The following is a 15985-nucleotide window of genomic DNA, read 5'->3' on the forward strand; positions in this document are numbered from 1 at the left end:
ACCCGCGAGAGAAGGGTTCACCGAGGTACTGCAATGGCTGGTCGACGTTCCCAGGACTCTTCCTCCTAGAGTGGACCTTCTGCGTCAACCTCACGTAAAGAAGGTTCACCCAAACCTCCACGCTCTTCGTCTGACTGCCTTCAGACTATCGAAAGTCTCTCAAGAACTAGAGGCTTTTCGAAGGAGGCAGCCAGAACGATTGCCAGAGCAAGGACGACATCCACTCTCAGAATCTATCAGTCTTAATGGGAAGTCTTCCGAAGCTGGTGCAAGGCCAATGCAGTTTTCCTCAACCAGTACCACTGTAACCCAGATTGCTGACTTCCTGTTACATCTAAGGAACGTAAAATCCCTATCAGCTCCTACGATCAAGGGTTACAGAAGTATGTTGGCAGCGGTTTTCCGCCACAGAGGCTTGGATCTTTCCTCCAACAAAGATCTACAGGACCTCCTTAGGTCTTTTGAGACCTCAAAGGAACGTCGGTTGTCCACTCCAGGCTGGAATCTAGACGTGGTCCTAAGGTTCCTAATGTCATCAGGATTTGAACCGTTCCAATCAGCCTCTTTTAAGGACCTCACATTAGAAACTCTTTTCCTCGTGTGCTTAGCAACAGGTAAAAGAGTAAGTGAGATCCACGCCTTCAGCAGGAACATAGGTTTCACATCTGAAACGGCTACATGTTCCTTGCGGCTCGGTTTTTTTTGGCTAAAACGAGCTTCCTTCCCGTCCTTACCCTAAGTCGTTCGAGATCCCAAGCCTGTCCAACATGGTGGGGAACGAACTAGAGAGAGTACTTTGCCCTGTTAGAGCTCTTAAGTACTATCTAAGAAGGTCAAAACCATTACGAGGACAATCAGAAGCCTTATGGTGTGCTATCAAGAAGCCTTCTCTACCAATGTCTAAGAACTCAGTTTCTTACTACATCAGGCTTCTGATTAGAGAAGCAAATTCTCATCTGAAGGAAGAAGACCTTGCTTTGCTGAAGGTAAGGACACATGAAGTGAGAGCTGTGGCTACTTCAGTGGCCTTCAAACAAAACCGTTCTCTGCAGAGTGTTATGGATGCAACCTATTGGAGAAGCAAGTCAGTGTTCGCATCATTCTATCTCAAAGATGTCCAGTCTCTTTACGAGTACTGCTACACCCTGGGTCCATTCGTAGCAACGAATGCAGTAGTAGGCGAGGGCTCAGCCACTACATTCCCATAATTCCATAACTTTTTAACCTTTCTCTTGAATACTTTTTATGGGTTGTTCGGTCGGCTAAGAAGCCTTCCACATCCTTGTTGATTTGGCGGGTGGTCAATTCTTTCTTGAGAAGCGCCGAGGTTAAAGGTTGTGATGAGGTCCTTTAGTATGGGTTGCAGCCCTGTATACTTTAGCACCTTTGGGTTGATTCAGCCTCCAAGAGGAACGCTGCGCTCAGTAAGGAAGACGAACTTAAAAAAGAGACAGAGTAACGGTTCAATTCGACTTCCTTACCAGGTACTTATTATTTCATTGTTATTTGAGATAACTGTTATATGAAATATGGGATACTTAGCTATCCTTTAATCTTGTACACTGGTTTTCACCCACCCCCCTGGGTGTGAATCAGCTACATGATTATCGGGTAAGTTTAATATTGAAAAATGTTATTTTCATTAGTAAAATAAATTTTTGAATATACTTACCCGATAATCATGATTTAATTGACCCTCCCTTCCTCCCCATAGAGAACCAGTGGGACCGAGGAATAATTGAGGAGGTGTCAACAAGAAGTACTTGAGTACCTGGCCACAGGTGGCGCTGGTAAGTACACCCCCTTCTAGTATTGTGATAGCTGGCGTATCCCTCCATAGAATTCTGTCGGGTAACGGAGTTGACAGCTACATGATTATCGGGTAAGTATATTCAAAAATTTATTTTACTAATGAAAATAACATTTTTCTCGACTGGTGCCTGGGGGCCCTCAGCAAGAAAACCTCCCATACGGACAAAGATTCTGCCATGCTGTTAATGTCCTGTATGGATAAGGCCATCAGAGATGGATCGGGCGAGCTAGCGTCCTTGTTTGTATCAGGGGTTTTGAAGAAAAGGGAACAGCTGTGTTCTTTCCTTTCCGCCAGCATTACCCCTTGCCAACGTTCACAACTTCTGTTTGCTCCTCTTTCGAAGTTTATTTTTCCCGAAGAGCTCATTAAAGATTTGTCGGCTGCTTTGATACAGAAGGACACGCACGATCTTGTAGCTTCTTCGGCTCGTAAGTCTAAGGCCCCCACCTCAGCCCCTAAGACTTACCGCTCCCCAGTGGCTGATACCCCTGCGACTAGATTCATACCGCCCTTTCGTGGTAGAGCCCCCAGCCGAGGAAGCTCCCGTCCAGACTCTTACAGAGGCAAGTCCAGGAAAGGATCCAAGCCATCCAAAGGAAAACACTGACTCTCCGATTCTCCAGACGACAGTAGGAGCCAGACTCAAGACCTTCTGGCGAGCTTGGGAGATGAGAGGTGCAGACGCACAGTCTGTCAGTTGGCTGAGGTTCGGTTACAGGATTCCATTCTTCCTTCAACCACCTCTGACCACTTCGCCCATCAACCTCTCTCCCAACTACAAAGAGGAGGACAAGAGGCTAGCTTTGCACCAGGAGGTGTCGCTTCTTGTGCAGAAGAAGGCTGTGGTTGTAGTCCGGGACCATCAATCCCCGGGCTTCTACAACCGCCTCTTTCTTGTGGCCAAGAAGACAGGAGGTTGGAGACCTGTGCTGGACGTCAGCGCTCTCAACGAGTATGTCACCAAGCTGACGTTCACGATGGAGACAACCAAGTCGGTCTTGGCAGCGGTCAGACAGGAGGACTGGATGGTCTCATTGGACTTGAAAGATGCTTATTTTCACGTTCCGATTCATCCAGACTCCCAACCTTTCCTAAGATTCGTTTTCGGAAAGGTCGTCTACCAATTCCAAGCCCTGTGTTTTGGCCTAAGCACAGCTCCTATGGTCTTTACCCTTCTGATGAGGAATGTAGCCAAATTCCTTCACTTGTCAAACATCAGAGCCTCCCTCTACCTAGACGACTGGCTGTTGAGAGCCTCCTCGAGTCGTCGTTGTCTGGAGAATCTTCATTGGACTTTAGACCTTATCAGAGACCTGGGTCTATTAGTCAATTTGGAAAAATCTCAACTCATTCCCTCACAATCCATCGTGTATCTGGGAATGGAAATTCAGAGTCAGAGTTTTCGGGCTTTTCCATCGGCCCCCAGGATAAGCCAAGCCCTAGAGTGCATCATGAGCATGCTGAAGAGGAACAGTTGCTCAGTGAGACAGTGGATGAGTCTCACAGGGACTCTCTCGTCCCTAGCCCTGTTTGTCGAGCTGGGCAGACTCCACCTCCGCCCTCTTCAATTCCACCTTGCAGCTCATTGGGACAAGAGTTCTACCCTGGAAGCAATCTCTATCCCTATCAACCAAGAGATGAAGACCACTCTCCTGTGGTGGAAGCACAACCTCCTTCTCAGAGAGGGTCTATCCTTGGCCATTCAGACCCCCAATCTTCATCTCTTCTCAGATGCATCGGACTCGGGCTGGGGTGCAACCTTGGACGGAAAGGAATGCTCCGGAATGTGGAACGAGGAACAACGTTCTCTCCACATCAACTGCAAGGAACTGCTGGCAGTTCATCTAGCCCTGTTGAACTTCAAGTCCCTCCTGCTAGGCAAAGTGGTGGAGGTGAACTCGGACAACACCACAGCCTTGGCTTACATCTCCAAGCAAGGGGGGACCCATTCGAGGAGCCTTTACGAGATCGCAAGGGACCTCCTCATTTGGTCAAGAAGTCTAAACCTCTCTCTAGTCACGAGGTTCATCCAGGGCAATATGAACGTGTCAGCAGATCGTCTGAGCAGAAGGAATCAGGTCATTCCCACGGAATGGACCCTCCACAAGAGTGTGTGCAACAGACTTTGGACCTTGTGGGGTCAACCTACCATAGATCTGTTTGCCACCTCCATGACCAAGAGACTTCCTCTGTTTTGTTCTCCTGTTCCAGACCCTGCAGCAGTTCATGTGGATGCCTTTCTACTGAACTGGTCCCATCTCGACCTGTACGCATTCCCTCCGTTCAAGATAATCAACAAGGTTCTGCAGAAATTCGTCTCGCACGAAGGGACACGGCTGACGCTGGTTGCTCCCCTTTGGCCTGCAAGAGAATGGTTCACAGAGGTACTACAATGGCTAGTAGACTTCCCCAGGACTCTACCTCTAAGAGTGGACCTTCTACGTCAACCTCACGTAGACAGGTTACATCCAAACCTCCACGCTCTTCAACTGACTGCCTTCAGACTGTCGAAAGATTCGCTAGAGCTCGAGGCTTTTCGAAGGAGGCAGCCAGGGCTATTGCCAGAGCAAGAAGGGTTTCCACTCGTAGGGTCTACCAGTCTAAGTGGTAGGTCTTCCGAAGCTGGTGTAGAGCCAATTCAATATCCTCTACCAATACCTCTGTGACCCAAATAGCTGACTTCCTGCTTCATCTTAGGAATGAGAGATCCCTTTCAGCTCCTACGATTAAGGGATATAGGAGTATGTTGGCCTCAGTTCTCCGCCATAGAGGTTTGGACCTGTCTTCCAACAAGGACCTTCAAGACATTCTTAAGTCTTTTGAGACGTCTAAAGATCGTCGTCTTTCCACTCCAGGCTGGAATTTAGACGTAGTCTTAAGGTTCCTTATGACATCTAGGTTCGAACCTCTCCAGTCAGCTTCATTCAAGGACCTTACCCTCAAGACTCTTTTTCTCGTTTGCCTGGCAACAGCTAAGAGAGTCAGTGAGGTTCATGCCTTCAGCAAGAACATTGGTTTCACGACCGAGTCTGCTACATGTTCTTTCCAGCTTGGATTCCTAGCAAAGAACGAACTTCCTTCACGTCCTTGGCCTAGATCGTTCGAGATACCTAGCCTTTCCAACATGGTAGGTAACGAACTTGAGAGAGTTCTTTGCCCTGTCAGAGCTCTCAAATATTATCTCAAGAGGTCTAAACCTCTCCGAGGACAGTCAGAAGCCTTATGGTGTGCCATCAGGAAACCCTCGAGACCCATGTCCAAGAATGGGCTTTCGTATTATATAAGGCTTCTGATTAGAGAAGCACATTCTCACTTAAAGGAGGAAGACCTTGCATTGCTGAAGGTAAGGACCCACGAAGTAAGAGCCGTAGCTACTTCGATGGCCTTTAATAAAAACCGTTCTCTGCAGAGTGTAATGGATGCAACCTATTGGAGGAGCAAGTCAGTGTTTGCATCATTTTATCTGAAAGATGTCCAGTCTCTTTACGAGAACTGCTACACCCTGGGACCATTCGTAGCAGCGAGTGCAGTAGTAGGTGAGGGCTCAGCCACTACATTCCCTTAATCCCATAACCTTTTTAACTTTTCTCTTGAATTCTTTTTGTTGTTTTTATGGTTGTTACGGTAGGCTAAGAAGCCTTCCGCATCCTTTTGATTTGGCGGGTGGTCAATTCTTTCTTGAGAAGCGCCTAGGTTAAAGGTTGTGTAGAGGTCCTTTAGTAGGGGTTGCAACCCTATATACTTTAGCACCTTGGGTTGATTCAGCCTCCAAGAGGAACGCTGCGCTCAGTAAGGAAGACGAACTTAAAAAAGAGGCAGAGTAACGGTTCAATTCGACTTCCTTACCAGGTACTTATTATTTCATTTGTTATTAGAGATAACTGTTATATGAAATTTGGGGATACTTGGCTATCCTTTAATCTTGTTCACTGGTTTTCACCCACCCCCCTGGGTGCGAATCAGCTACATGATTATCGGGTAAGTTTAATATTGAAAAATGTTATTTTCATTAGTAAAATAAATTTTTGAATATACTTACCCGATAATCATGATTTAATTGACCCTCCCTTCCTCCCCATAAGAACCAGTGGGATCGAGGAATAATTGAGGAGGTGTCAACAAGAAGTACTTGAGTACCTGGCCACAGGTGGCGCTGTTAGTACACCCCCTTCTAGTATTGTGATAGCTGGCGTATCCCTCCTTAGATTTCTGTCGGGCAACGGAGTTGACAGCTACATGATTATCGGGTAAGTATATTCAAAAATTTATTTTACTAATGAAAATAACATGTTTTGTAAATTTAATATTCAATTGAAAAAATTCTTTTTCAACAGCTAATAGAAGTTCAGCAGATGGTTAGTCAATCTCGAACATTAACTAGAAGGTTAATTCAACTGAAGGAGAACTTTATTCTCATGAAGAATGAGGAAGGCCAATCTTTGTGGGAACTCATAACTCAAATAGAAAAAATTAAGGTAAAGTACTGGTAAAACTAGATGGTGTTGATATTTTCAGCTTGATTTTAATACAGTACAGTAGTTCATATTAGATCGAAGTAATGATATTACTTTTTTATCCATTACAAGGAAAAATTATTTAGATAAAGGTAATAAAAGTTTAAACACTACTCTTATATATTTATCCTTCAGGTAGAATTAGATGGTATCACACAGAAATTCCGAGACCCAGTCTTCCTTGAAGATGTCCGCCGACTGATTTGCCAACGAAGAAAGAAAAGAATTAAAAGGAAGAGACTGCATAAATTGAAAGTTCAAGAAAGAAAAGAACAGAGAGAATTAGTCAAGAAAGAGGAAGAAAAAATTGATGCATGGCGAGAGAGAATACGACAAGAGGAGGAGGATAAAAGAAGAGTAAGTGTGAAGTTTGATTAATTTTCTGTAAATACAGTAATACATAGTAAATTACTCAGATCAGATTCCTATTTCTCTGACAAGTTTACAATTTTTTCAATAGTTCTTATTATATACATGTATAAAAAGTTGAGATGCACTGTTCATATCCCAATGTTATACATTTGTTTAATCCTAGCATGTTTTCTGAATGACACTGTACTGACCTTTTTCCTTATCACTATACATATTTTGCTTAATCTTAGCATGTTTGTTTGAATGATATTGATCATTTTCTCATCACTCTACACAAGTTTGATCCTAGCATGTTTGAACTTTTTCTTATCTCTATGTACTGTCTATGAAAATTTTTTCTGCTTAGGAAATGGAAAAGGTAGGGAAATGGTAGCTTTTGTGTTATGAATTGTTTACATTGTATAGTATAAATATTTCATACCACAAATTATGACTGTGACAAAAGATTAGTGTTGGATGGAATTTTTAATGTTTGTTCCAGTTTATCTACTACAGACTTGAAAGCTCTTTGGAACTTAGTTTAGAAAAGAAGGAAAAATTCTTTGTTACATACTGTTACTTTAGGAGCATGTTTTGAAATGGAATGCAATAGTTTACTGTAATGGTTTCATCATTGGTAGTTTATTTGTTCTTATGTGGATACAAACCTTTTATCCTTTAAATAAGGCTATTTCCTCTGTGGATTAGGGATGGCTATTGAATCATTAACAAGGTATGGGAGGTAGGCAGAAGGAGTCTTTTGCCTATGTGACTGTATCACCACTTTAGTTTTTAGCTGCCTTGAGAGGGGAGTTATTTGTTGCTGCTCCTCTTACTAAATGTGTACTTCTCTTGGAATAGTGTTTATGATCTCTTTCTCTTAGCAGTGGAAGCACAGTAGAAGTAGTCATGTTGTAAAGTGAATTTTGTTTCTATGAGTATACAAACCTTCTGCCCCATGTGATGTTTACATTTGTGAAGGGCGGAACTGCATATCTGAAGAAATCATTGACGCTGGCAAACAGGGAGATGATGTCTTCTCTAGAAGCATAACTTGGCTTGTGTGGGGATTTCCCTTCAGTAGGAAATTATATGATCCGGCCCGAGTGTTGGTCATTCCTTTGTGCCTGATAGTGATGGTGATTATCATCTTTATCTGCTGGGCATGCCTGACTTGCCCAAGTGAGAAGTCAATAGAGTGGTAATGTCAGTGTTTCCTGTTGGCAAAGAAATTGGGAGAGTTTTCTCTTGCTCTTTCTCCTCTACTAACTTCTTCCCCCTTCCTTTTCTCTTCGTTGGTTACTAAGCCTTTTGCTTAGTACCCTGGGACTAAGCACTCGGTCGTCACCTTCAAGAAGGAGGGACAGTACAGTTCTGCAAACCGGAAGTTTCTGGGACAGCCAAATGGATCTTGAATATAGAGGGAAGGGGAAGGTTGGGTGTTGTGTCCACCTTTCTCGTTTCATGTCAGGACACAAGGGAAGTTTATGAAGAGTATAAGGAGTGGTCATCCTCCCATGGGGTGTTGTTTGGCAGGAGGAAGAAGAGGGCCAAAAGGATTCTTTGCCTTCTGGGTCTTCCTTGAAGTCTAAGAATTCCTGGCTTACTACTCCTGAAACTCTCCCTTATGACTCTTCCCTGCTGTCTTCCTTCAAAGGGCAGTCAGGTACAGTAATGGTGATGGTCATCTGACTTGCAGAGAGGCTCTGTCATTTCTCCTTGTGGGACACTGTGCCACCTATTTGGAGTGGTTCCCATAATTCTTCTCTTTCTCTTGATTTACAGAGAATGGGCACCCTTTGGCTGTTGTGGCCTTCGCTGGACATTCCAGATTCACTGTCGAAGGAAAAGTTTCAAATGTTTCTGGAGGAGAAACATTGTCAGAACACCGACTCAATGCTGTCTTCTCTGAAATAGCTTGCTTTTGAACCCTCCGGAACCTCCGCTGGTCGTCATCTGCTGGAGTCCCTGCCTTTTCGGTCGGCCTCTGCTCTCCCTTCTTAGCGTTCACCTGGAGATTCTCGCTGCTCTTCTTTGCCTTCTCATAAGGCTGGGCAGGATCTCTTCTCTTTGGGAGGAGATTTAAGATTGCCTTTTGGTAAATGATCTGCGAGACCTACTTCCTCGCCCGCGAGATGCTCATCAACTGCTCCTTCGCCTGCTCGCCTGCCAATTTCTAGACCTTCGCTCACTAGACCTTTGGGTTGTAGGGCCTTGCCTGCCAGTCATCCCCCTCACGCATCGCGCAAGATAATTGCTTCCTCTTGTAGTCTTTTTCGGGCTACAAAGACGTCAGAGTTGTGTTCTTCTTTTGCTTCCTTGCCTTGCCTCCCTGCAAAGAGGTCAGAGTAGCACTCTTCTGATACTTCCTTACCTTGTCTTCGCCCCACAGACTATGTCAGTGCTCTTGGTTGCCCTTGAGGATTTGTCAAGGAATGTCCTGAAGAAAGTTACTTGGCAATCTTGCGAGCATGCTCAAGGGAGCTAGATTGCTGAGGAGTATGCCTCCTGCTGTAGGAGTGAAGGTCTGGAGATCGTTGACCCTAAGAAGGTACTCTTCCTCGCTTGTGAGGTTTGTGGAAGGTTGCTTTGAAGGTAACAGCCCAGACAGGTGTGACTCCCTCCTTTGGGCTTTCAAAGGAGAAAAGCCGATGACTTCTCTCACAGGAGCTGCAACCTGCTCCGGCAAAGCCCTAAAAGCAATCGGCTCCACCAGCTACTCTTTGGAGGTAAGACCTTAAAGTTCAAATGAGGGCCACACCAAATATTAGGCATTGTCAACCTGCAAACAAGAGACAAGGAACAGGAGACTACCCCCAAAGAGGAGATTCACCTCTTTCACTAGAGGAAATGGGAAGGTCTCCATGCCTTGGGACTTGCTTCAAGGTTAAAGGTCCACCACTCTTCACTGACTTGGAGGTTGACGTGGAAGTGTTGGAAGGCAATGTATGGTGGCTCAGGGAAAGAAGCGTGGACTTATTTGATTGCAAGGAAGACCCCCAAAGCCGAAGAATGCCTTCTAAGACTTCTTTTTCCTACTCCAGCCATACATCTCCCACTAGGAGGATGACCACTTCCAACACTCATCACAGGGGGAGTCTTGCTTGCAAGAGTGTCCTCTGCAAGCAGGTCACAAAAAGTGATGCCCTCTCCCTGATACTTTAGTAGGCATCCTCATTTAAGCACTGAAGTCGCAAACACGCTGGAAATAGAAGAATTAATGTTAGAATAACTACCAAAAATTTCTAGGCAGCGAGAACGTTCGTCCTTATTGACGCCTGCTATCAAAGTGTGTACTCAGTGAGTAAGCAGGAGGTTTGGGGGTTTCCCGCACTCAGCTGGTAACCACTAGCCAACTAATAGTCGTTATAAAATTTTAACGGCTGTTTGTTCCGTAACCGAAATACAAACCACGCTATTTACAAAGGGTTTACTTTTAGCGCAGCTGAAATGACGAGCCAATAGTTTTTAACGAGGGTTAATTACCCCCGCGCTAGTTAGCGGGGGGTGGGGAAGGGTAGCTTGCTACCCCTCCCCCCTCCACACACCGGTGACTTGCTTCACTTCACTTTTGGCTCGGCGGTGATCAGACGTGTCTGTTCATCGCCTTCGTGACAGCCTTTAATTTTCTTCTTTTTCTTTACAGCTTGTGTGATTGGTTGGAAGTTGACCTTCAGTTATTTTCTTTTATTTAATATGCGGACATGCCCTGGAGTTGCCGGCCGTCCTTGTGGGACTTTCATGTCGGACGTGATTACGGATCCTCACACCCTCTGCCCTCAATGTCGGGGCCGACGGTGCGACCAGGATAACATGTGCCGTGAGTGCAGGGAGTGGTCTGCCTCCCAGTGGGAGAGGTTTGGCCGTCGGCGTAAGAAGAAGTCCAAGAGAGACCGTTCTCCTCCGGGGTTAGCCTTGAAGGAGGAAGGTTCTCGGGACTCTTCTTCCGCCGCCCAAACCTCCTCCGAAGCTCCCCCTCGTCCGCCTCCTAAGGAGAGTCGTCCGAGTGGGAGCGCAGGCCCTTGTTCTGTTTCCCTACCTTCGGTGGGGGGAGAGGGCGTCGCCTCCCATAGCGAGGCGGTTCCCCCTCCTCCTCCGGGGGAGGTTATTTATAATAATACTTTATCCAGTGATGATCTGTTGCAGATTTGGTCGTCCCTGGGGCTTAAGGGCTTGCCCTCCAGGGTCGCTCTTATTGACCTTGTCTCGTTGGGGGCCGCTGTTAAACAGTCGCCGGTGGTAGCGGAGGTAGACCCTCTGTCTATTGTCGACGTCGTGGTGACAGAGGCCTCCGACGTGGCTGGGCCTTCCGACGCAGGTGCTGTTGCTGGTGTTGGTGCTCTAGGCTCTCCTCCTCCTTCCGTGCATCCTTCGAAGGGGGAAGTGAGTCCTTCGGTCTCGACTGCTGCCCAGCTTCCTTCTGAGGGAAGTGTTTTGAAGGAAACTCCCCTTCGGAGGACCGATGGTCCCGACGATCTCCCCCGAGGCCGCCTCCGCCGTAAGGCTCACCGCCCTCTACGCCACAAGGGCCTCCCTTCCCCTTACAGGGGGACTAAGAGGCGCCTTTTTGGGTCTTCGTCCTCCGGGGGGGACTCTCCTCGTCAGCCTCAACCGACTACTCCGCCCTCCTTGAACCTCTCTGCGGACCGCTCTCCATCTCCTGCCGGATCTTCGCCTTCTGGAGAACTCGTCACCCGACGGGCAACGGTCCCTTCGGGGCTAAGGGATTCTTCCCTTACGCGAGCAGGGCCAGCGCACAAGCGCTCTCCTGCTCGCCAGCGATCTCCTGCTCGTCGACGATCTCCTGCTCGCCAAGACTCTCCTGCTCGCCGACGCTCACCTGCTCGTCGGCTCTCTCCTGAGGTTCGCCCCCCTCGCCAGCGCTCTCCTGCTCGTCAGCTCTCTTCCGAGCGTCAGCGCTCATTTGAGGACCATCGCCCTGCGGTCTCTGACCACCCTTTAGTTCCTGCTGAACTCCCTGCTCACCATCGTGTGTCAGAAACACATGTTCGCCAACGCGCCAGCGATCTTCCCGTTCCTGCTCGTGAACCTATCCTCTCACAGGACACGCGTCGACCTTCTGCTCGCCAGCGATCACCAGCTCGCCAGCGATCACCAGCTCGCCAGCGATCACCAGCTCGCCAGCGATCACCAGTTCGCCAGCGATCACCTTCACATGCTGCCCGCCATCGCACGAACCTGCATGATCGCCCGCTTACGCATGCTGCTCCTCATCGCAATACCCTGAACGATCGCCCTCCTGCGGATGCTGATCACCATCGCACAACCCTGCACGATCGCCCGCTTACGCATGCTGCTCGCCATCGCACAACCCTGCACGATCGCCCGCTTTCGCATGCTGCTCCTCATCGCAATACCCTGAACGATCGCCCTCCTGCGGATGCTGATCACCATCGCACCCTTTCACGCGATCATTCACCTGCGCATGCTGCTCGCCATCGCACAACCCTGAACGATCGCCCGCTTACGCATGCTGCTCCTCATCGCACAACCCTGAACGATCGCCTTCCTGCGGATGCTGATCACCATCGCACCCTTTCACGCGATCATTCACCGGCGCATGCTGCTCGCCATCGCACAACCCTGAACGATCGCCCGCTTACGCATGCTGCTCCTCATCGCAATACCCTGAACGACCGCCCTCTTGCGCGCAATCATTCACCTTCACATGCTGCTCGCCATCGCTTACCATCACGTGATCATTATCGCCAGCGATCTTCTTCACCTACGCGGCAGCACGATCCCTCGCCGTCGCGCCATCGCTTGCGTTCGTCGCCTCGGACACGTGTTCATTTACCTGCCCACCCTCACGCCCACTCGCCTGCGCGCCCGCGCGATCGCTCGCCTGCGCGCCCGCGCGACCGCTCGCCTGCGCGCCCGCGCGACCGCTCGCCTGTGCGCCCGCGCGATCACTCGCGCAACCATTCGCCTTTGCGCGACCGTTCACCCTCGCGCGACCATAGTTCGCGGCGAATTCCACAGCCGGTGGTAGCAGCAGGGACGCGTGCTCCTAGACGGCACTCGGGATCACCTCCATCCAAGCACAGGTTGGTATTGCAGGACGAGGACAGGTCATTACAGCATTCTTCCCCACCTTCTTTTCAGGCAGGTACCGTCGTGTCCACTCCAAAGGATCGCCCGATCCCTTTCACCTTAGCGAGGATTTCGGACTCTGTGTCCTTTGAGCAGCAGACTTGGTTTGGTCCGCTGGCACGGGCGTTAGTGAGGGTTATGAAACCAGCACTCGCCGGCCAGGGTACCAAACCAGCGGCTGTCTCTCCTACGCTGAAGAGAAAGAGAGGAGTGGACTTCGTGGTGACTTCCCCCAGGGCGAAGTTGGTTCCCAAGAGGTCGGTCTCGAGGGTCCCCTCTCCTGCACGAGTACTCTCTCCTTCTCCCGTGGACGAGGCCTTTCCGTCCTCAGGTGAGTCCAGTGGACCGGTAGTCTTCCCCCCGGCACCAGGGGGGGAGACTTCGCTTCAGGCAGGAGAATTGTCTCGTGAGGAAGGGGCCCCTCGAACCTCGTTGTTGGGATCCTGTATCCCTCCTAGGAGGGAGCCCAAGGATTCCAAGACCATCCCTAAATCCTCTGCAAGGATTCGACAGGAACCCATGACTACCCAGGGGAATGTCCACGTATCACCCCAGGAAGAGATTCCTGGGGCAGGAGACTTAGCTGCCAGCCCGCAGGGAGGAGAACAGCAAGAGTCCGAACATGCCTTCTGGCAGGTCCTAAGCCTGATAAGGCAACTTAACAGTCTTACGGATCCAGTCATCCCCCCCCGTGAAGGCAAAGACACAATTCTGGATGAAGTGTTCGACGTTCGGAAGGCCCCTAAGACCAGTGCAGCTCTGCCCTGGTCTCGGGGGCTGAAGAGTGCCAGAGCTAGGGCCAATGCTCAGCTCGCACTTCTTGCCTCCTCCAGTCGTTCCACTGCCGGGAACAAACTCATCCCTCCTCCTCGCCTTCAGCAGAGGAGGTATTTCGAGATCCTGGGTGAGCACAACCTCGCTCTTCCGCTCCATCACTCTGTGGAGGAGCTGGCGAAGGGAGTTCCCTTGGAGAAACTCTCTGCCCGGCAGGTGTCGTTCTCGGCGGCAGAGATCCTTAACCACGAGAAGGTCGCTAAGTGTGCCATGCAGGCCACTTCGTGGCTGGACTTCTGGTTAGGATCTCTGGGCATCCTATTGCGATCTGAGGACTTGTCCAAGGAGACCAATAGGAAGGCCCTAGAGACCTTCTTGCTCTCGGGCACCCGCTCCATCGAGTTCTTGGCGCACCAGGTTACCACCCTGTGGGCCAACTCGGTGTTGAAGCGTCGCGATGCTGTGTCCGAGAGATTCCATCCGAAGGTCCCCGCCGTAGATGTGTGTAGGCTCCGACATGCCTCCCTCCTGGGGGAGAGCCTGTTTGAGCCTCAAGACTTGGAGCGAACAGCTGAGAGGTGGAGGAAATCCAGCACGGACTCCCTCCTCCACAGGGCCCTTACAACTCGGCCCTATAAGCCTCCAGCCCCGCCACAACAGCAGCAACAGCCTCGTAAGGCTCCAAAACAGGCACCGGCAGCTAAGAAAGTGGTGTCTAAGCCCCAGCCCTTTCCAGCCAAGGTCAAGAGGGGTGGTAAGTCCTCCAGGGGAGGCAAGACTTCTAGGGGTGGCGGCCGCGGCCGCAAGCCCTAGGGGTGGCAGTCCCCCTGCGTGTCCACCTGTGGGGGGATGCCTTCAGCGTTGCGTCCGCAGGTGGCAACATCTCGGGGCCGATGCTTGGACGATCTCGGTGATCGGCCAAGGTTATCGCGTCCCGTTCACGTCATCTCAACCTCCCCTGACAGCGAATCCAGTGTCGTTGAGCTCCTATGCCATGGGATCGGCAAAGGGGCTGGCCCTTCAGGCCGAAGTCAAGACCATGTTCGAGAAGGGTGCTCTCCAGGAGGTCGTGGACGGCTCTCCAGGCTTCTTCAGTCGACTCTTTCTTGTAAAGAAGGCTACTGGAGACTGGAGACCCGTCATCGATCTCTCGGCTCTGAACAGGTTTGTCAAACAAACCCGGTTCAGCATGGAGACAGCAGACACAGTCAGACTTGCGGTGAGACCACAAGACTTCATGTGTACACTGGATCTAAAGGATGCGTACTTCCAGATCCCAATCCATCCGTCTTCCAGGAAGTACCTGAGATTCTGCCTAGACAACAAGATCTACCAGTTCAAGGTGCTGTGTTTCGGTCTCTCCACAGCTCCTCAGGTGTTCACCAGAGTGTTCACCCTGATTTCGACTTGGGCGCACAGGAACGGCATTCGTCTCCTTCGTTACCTAGACGATTGGCTGATCCTAGCAGACTCGGAGTCGACCCTTCTTCGACACCGAGACAGGCTTCTAGATCTTTGCCAGGATCTGGGGATCGTGGTAAACCTCGAGAAGTCCTCTCTGCAGCCGTCCCAGCGACTGGTTTATCTAGGCATGCTAATAGACACCAATCTCCACAAAGCCTTTCCATCAGACGACCGGATAGCAAGGCTGAGGAGGGTGGCGGAACCTTTCCTCAGGCGAAAAGAACTCCCCGCCCAATCGTGGTTGCGTCTCTTGGGCCACCTATCCTCCCTGGCCCGTCTGGTTCCAAACAGCCGCCTCAGGATGAGATCCCTTCAATGGCGGCTCAAGTCCCGGTGGAATCAAGGATCCGATTCCCCGGACACTCTGATCCCAATGGGGTCTCTGGAACAGACGGACTTGCGGTGGTGGCTGGCCGACGAGAACCTGCGAAAGGGAGTGAGTCTTCTCGTCCTTCCCCCGGAATTGACTCTGTTTTCGGACGCGTCAAAAGAAGGGTGGGGGGCGCACGTTCTGAACCAGAGGGCCTCAGGCCTTTGGTCAGAATCAGAAAAGTGCCTACACATCAACCTGCTAGAATTGAAGGCCGTCTTTCTGGCCCTTCAACAGTTCCAACGGTTCCTGGCGGGTCACTCCGTGGTGGTGATGAGCGACAACACCACGGTAGTGGCTTATATCAACAAGCAGGGAGGCACTTTTTCGCAACAGCTATCCCATCTTGCAGTAGAGACTCTGAGGTGGACCGAAACCCACTCGATAACACTATCAGCTCGCTTCATTCCTGGCAAGAGGAATGTGCTCGCCGACAGTCTGAGCAGGGCTTCGCAGATAGTGAGTACCGAGTGGTCTTTGGATCCTCAGATAGCCAACAAAGTCCTGACTTTGTGGGGTTCCCCGACGGTGGACTTGTTCGCGACAGCCTTGAACTTCAAGCTGCCCCTGTACTGCTCACCAGTC

The 15985-nt window shown here is 49.9% G+C and overlaps 1 protein-coding gene across 1 annotated transcript in view; it reads left to right on the forward strand.

Annotated features, from left to right (window-relative positions):
• The window catches only part of LOC137649516 (uncharacterized), a 108102-nt gene that overhangs the window by 30689 nt on the left and 61428 nt on the right, over positions 1-15985 (forward strand). Inside the window, exons 2-3 of the mRNA XM_068382500.1 lie at positions 6148-6288; positions 6463-6684. Coding sequence (XP_068238601.1) covers positions 6148-6288; positions 6463-6684 — 363 coding nt within the window. The remainder of the gene's footprint in view (positions 1-6147; positions 6289-6462; positions 6685-15985) is intronic.

Source organism: Palaemon carinicauda, chromosome 11 (genome assembly GCF_036898095.1).
Source record: "Palaemon carinicauda isolate YSFRI2023 chromosome 11, ASM3689809v2, whole genome shotgun sequence".
Lineage (NCBI taxonomy): Eukaryota > Metazoa > Arthropoda > Malacostraca > Decapoda > Palaemonidae > Palaemon > Palaemon carinicauda.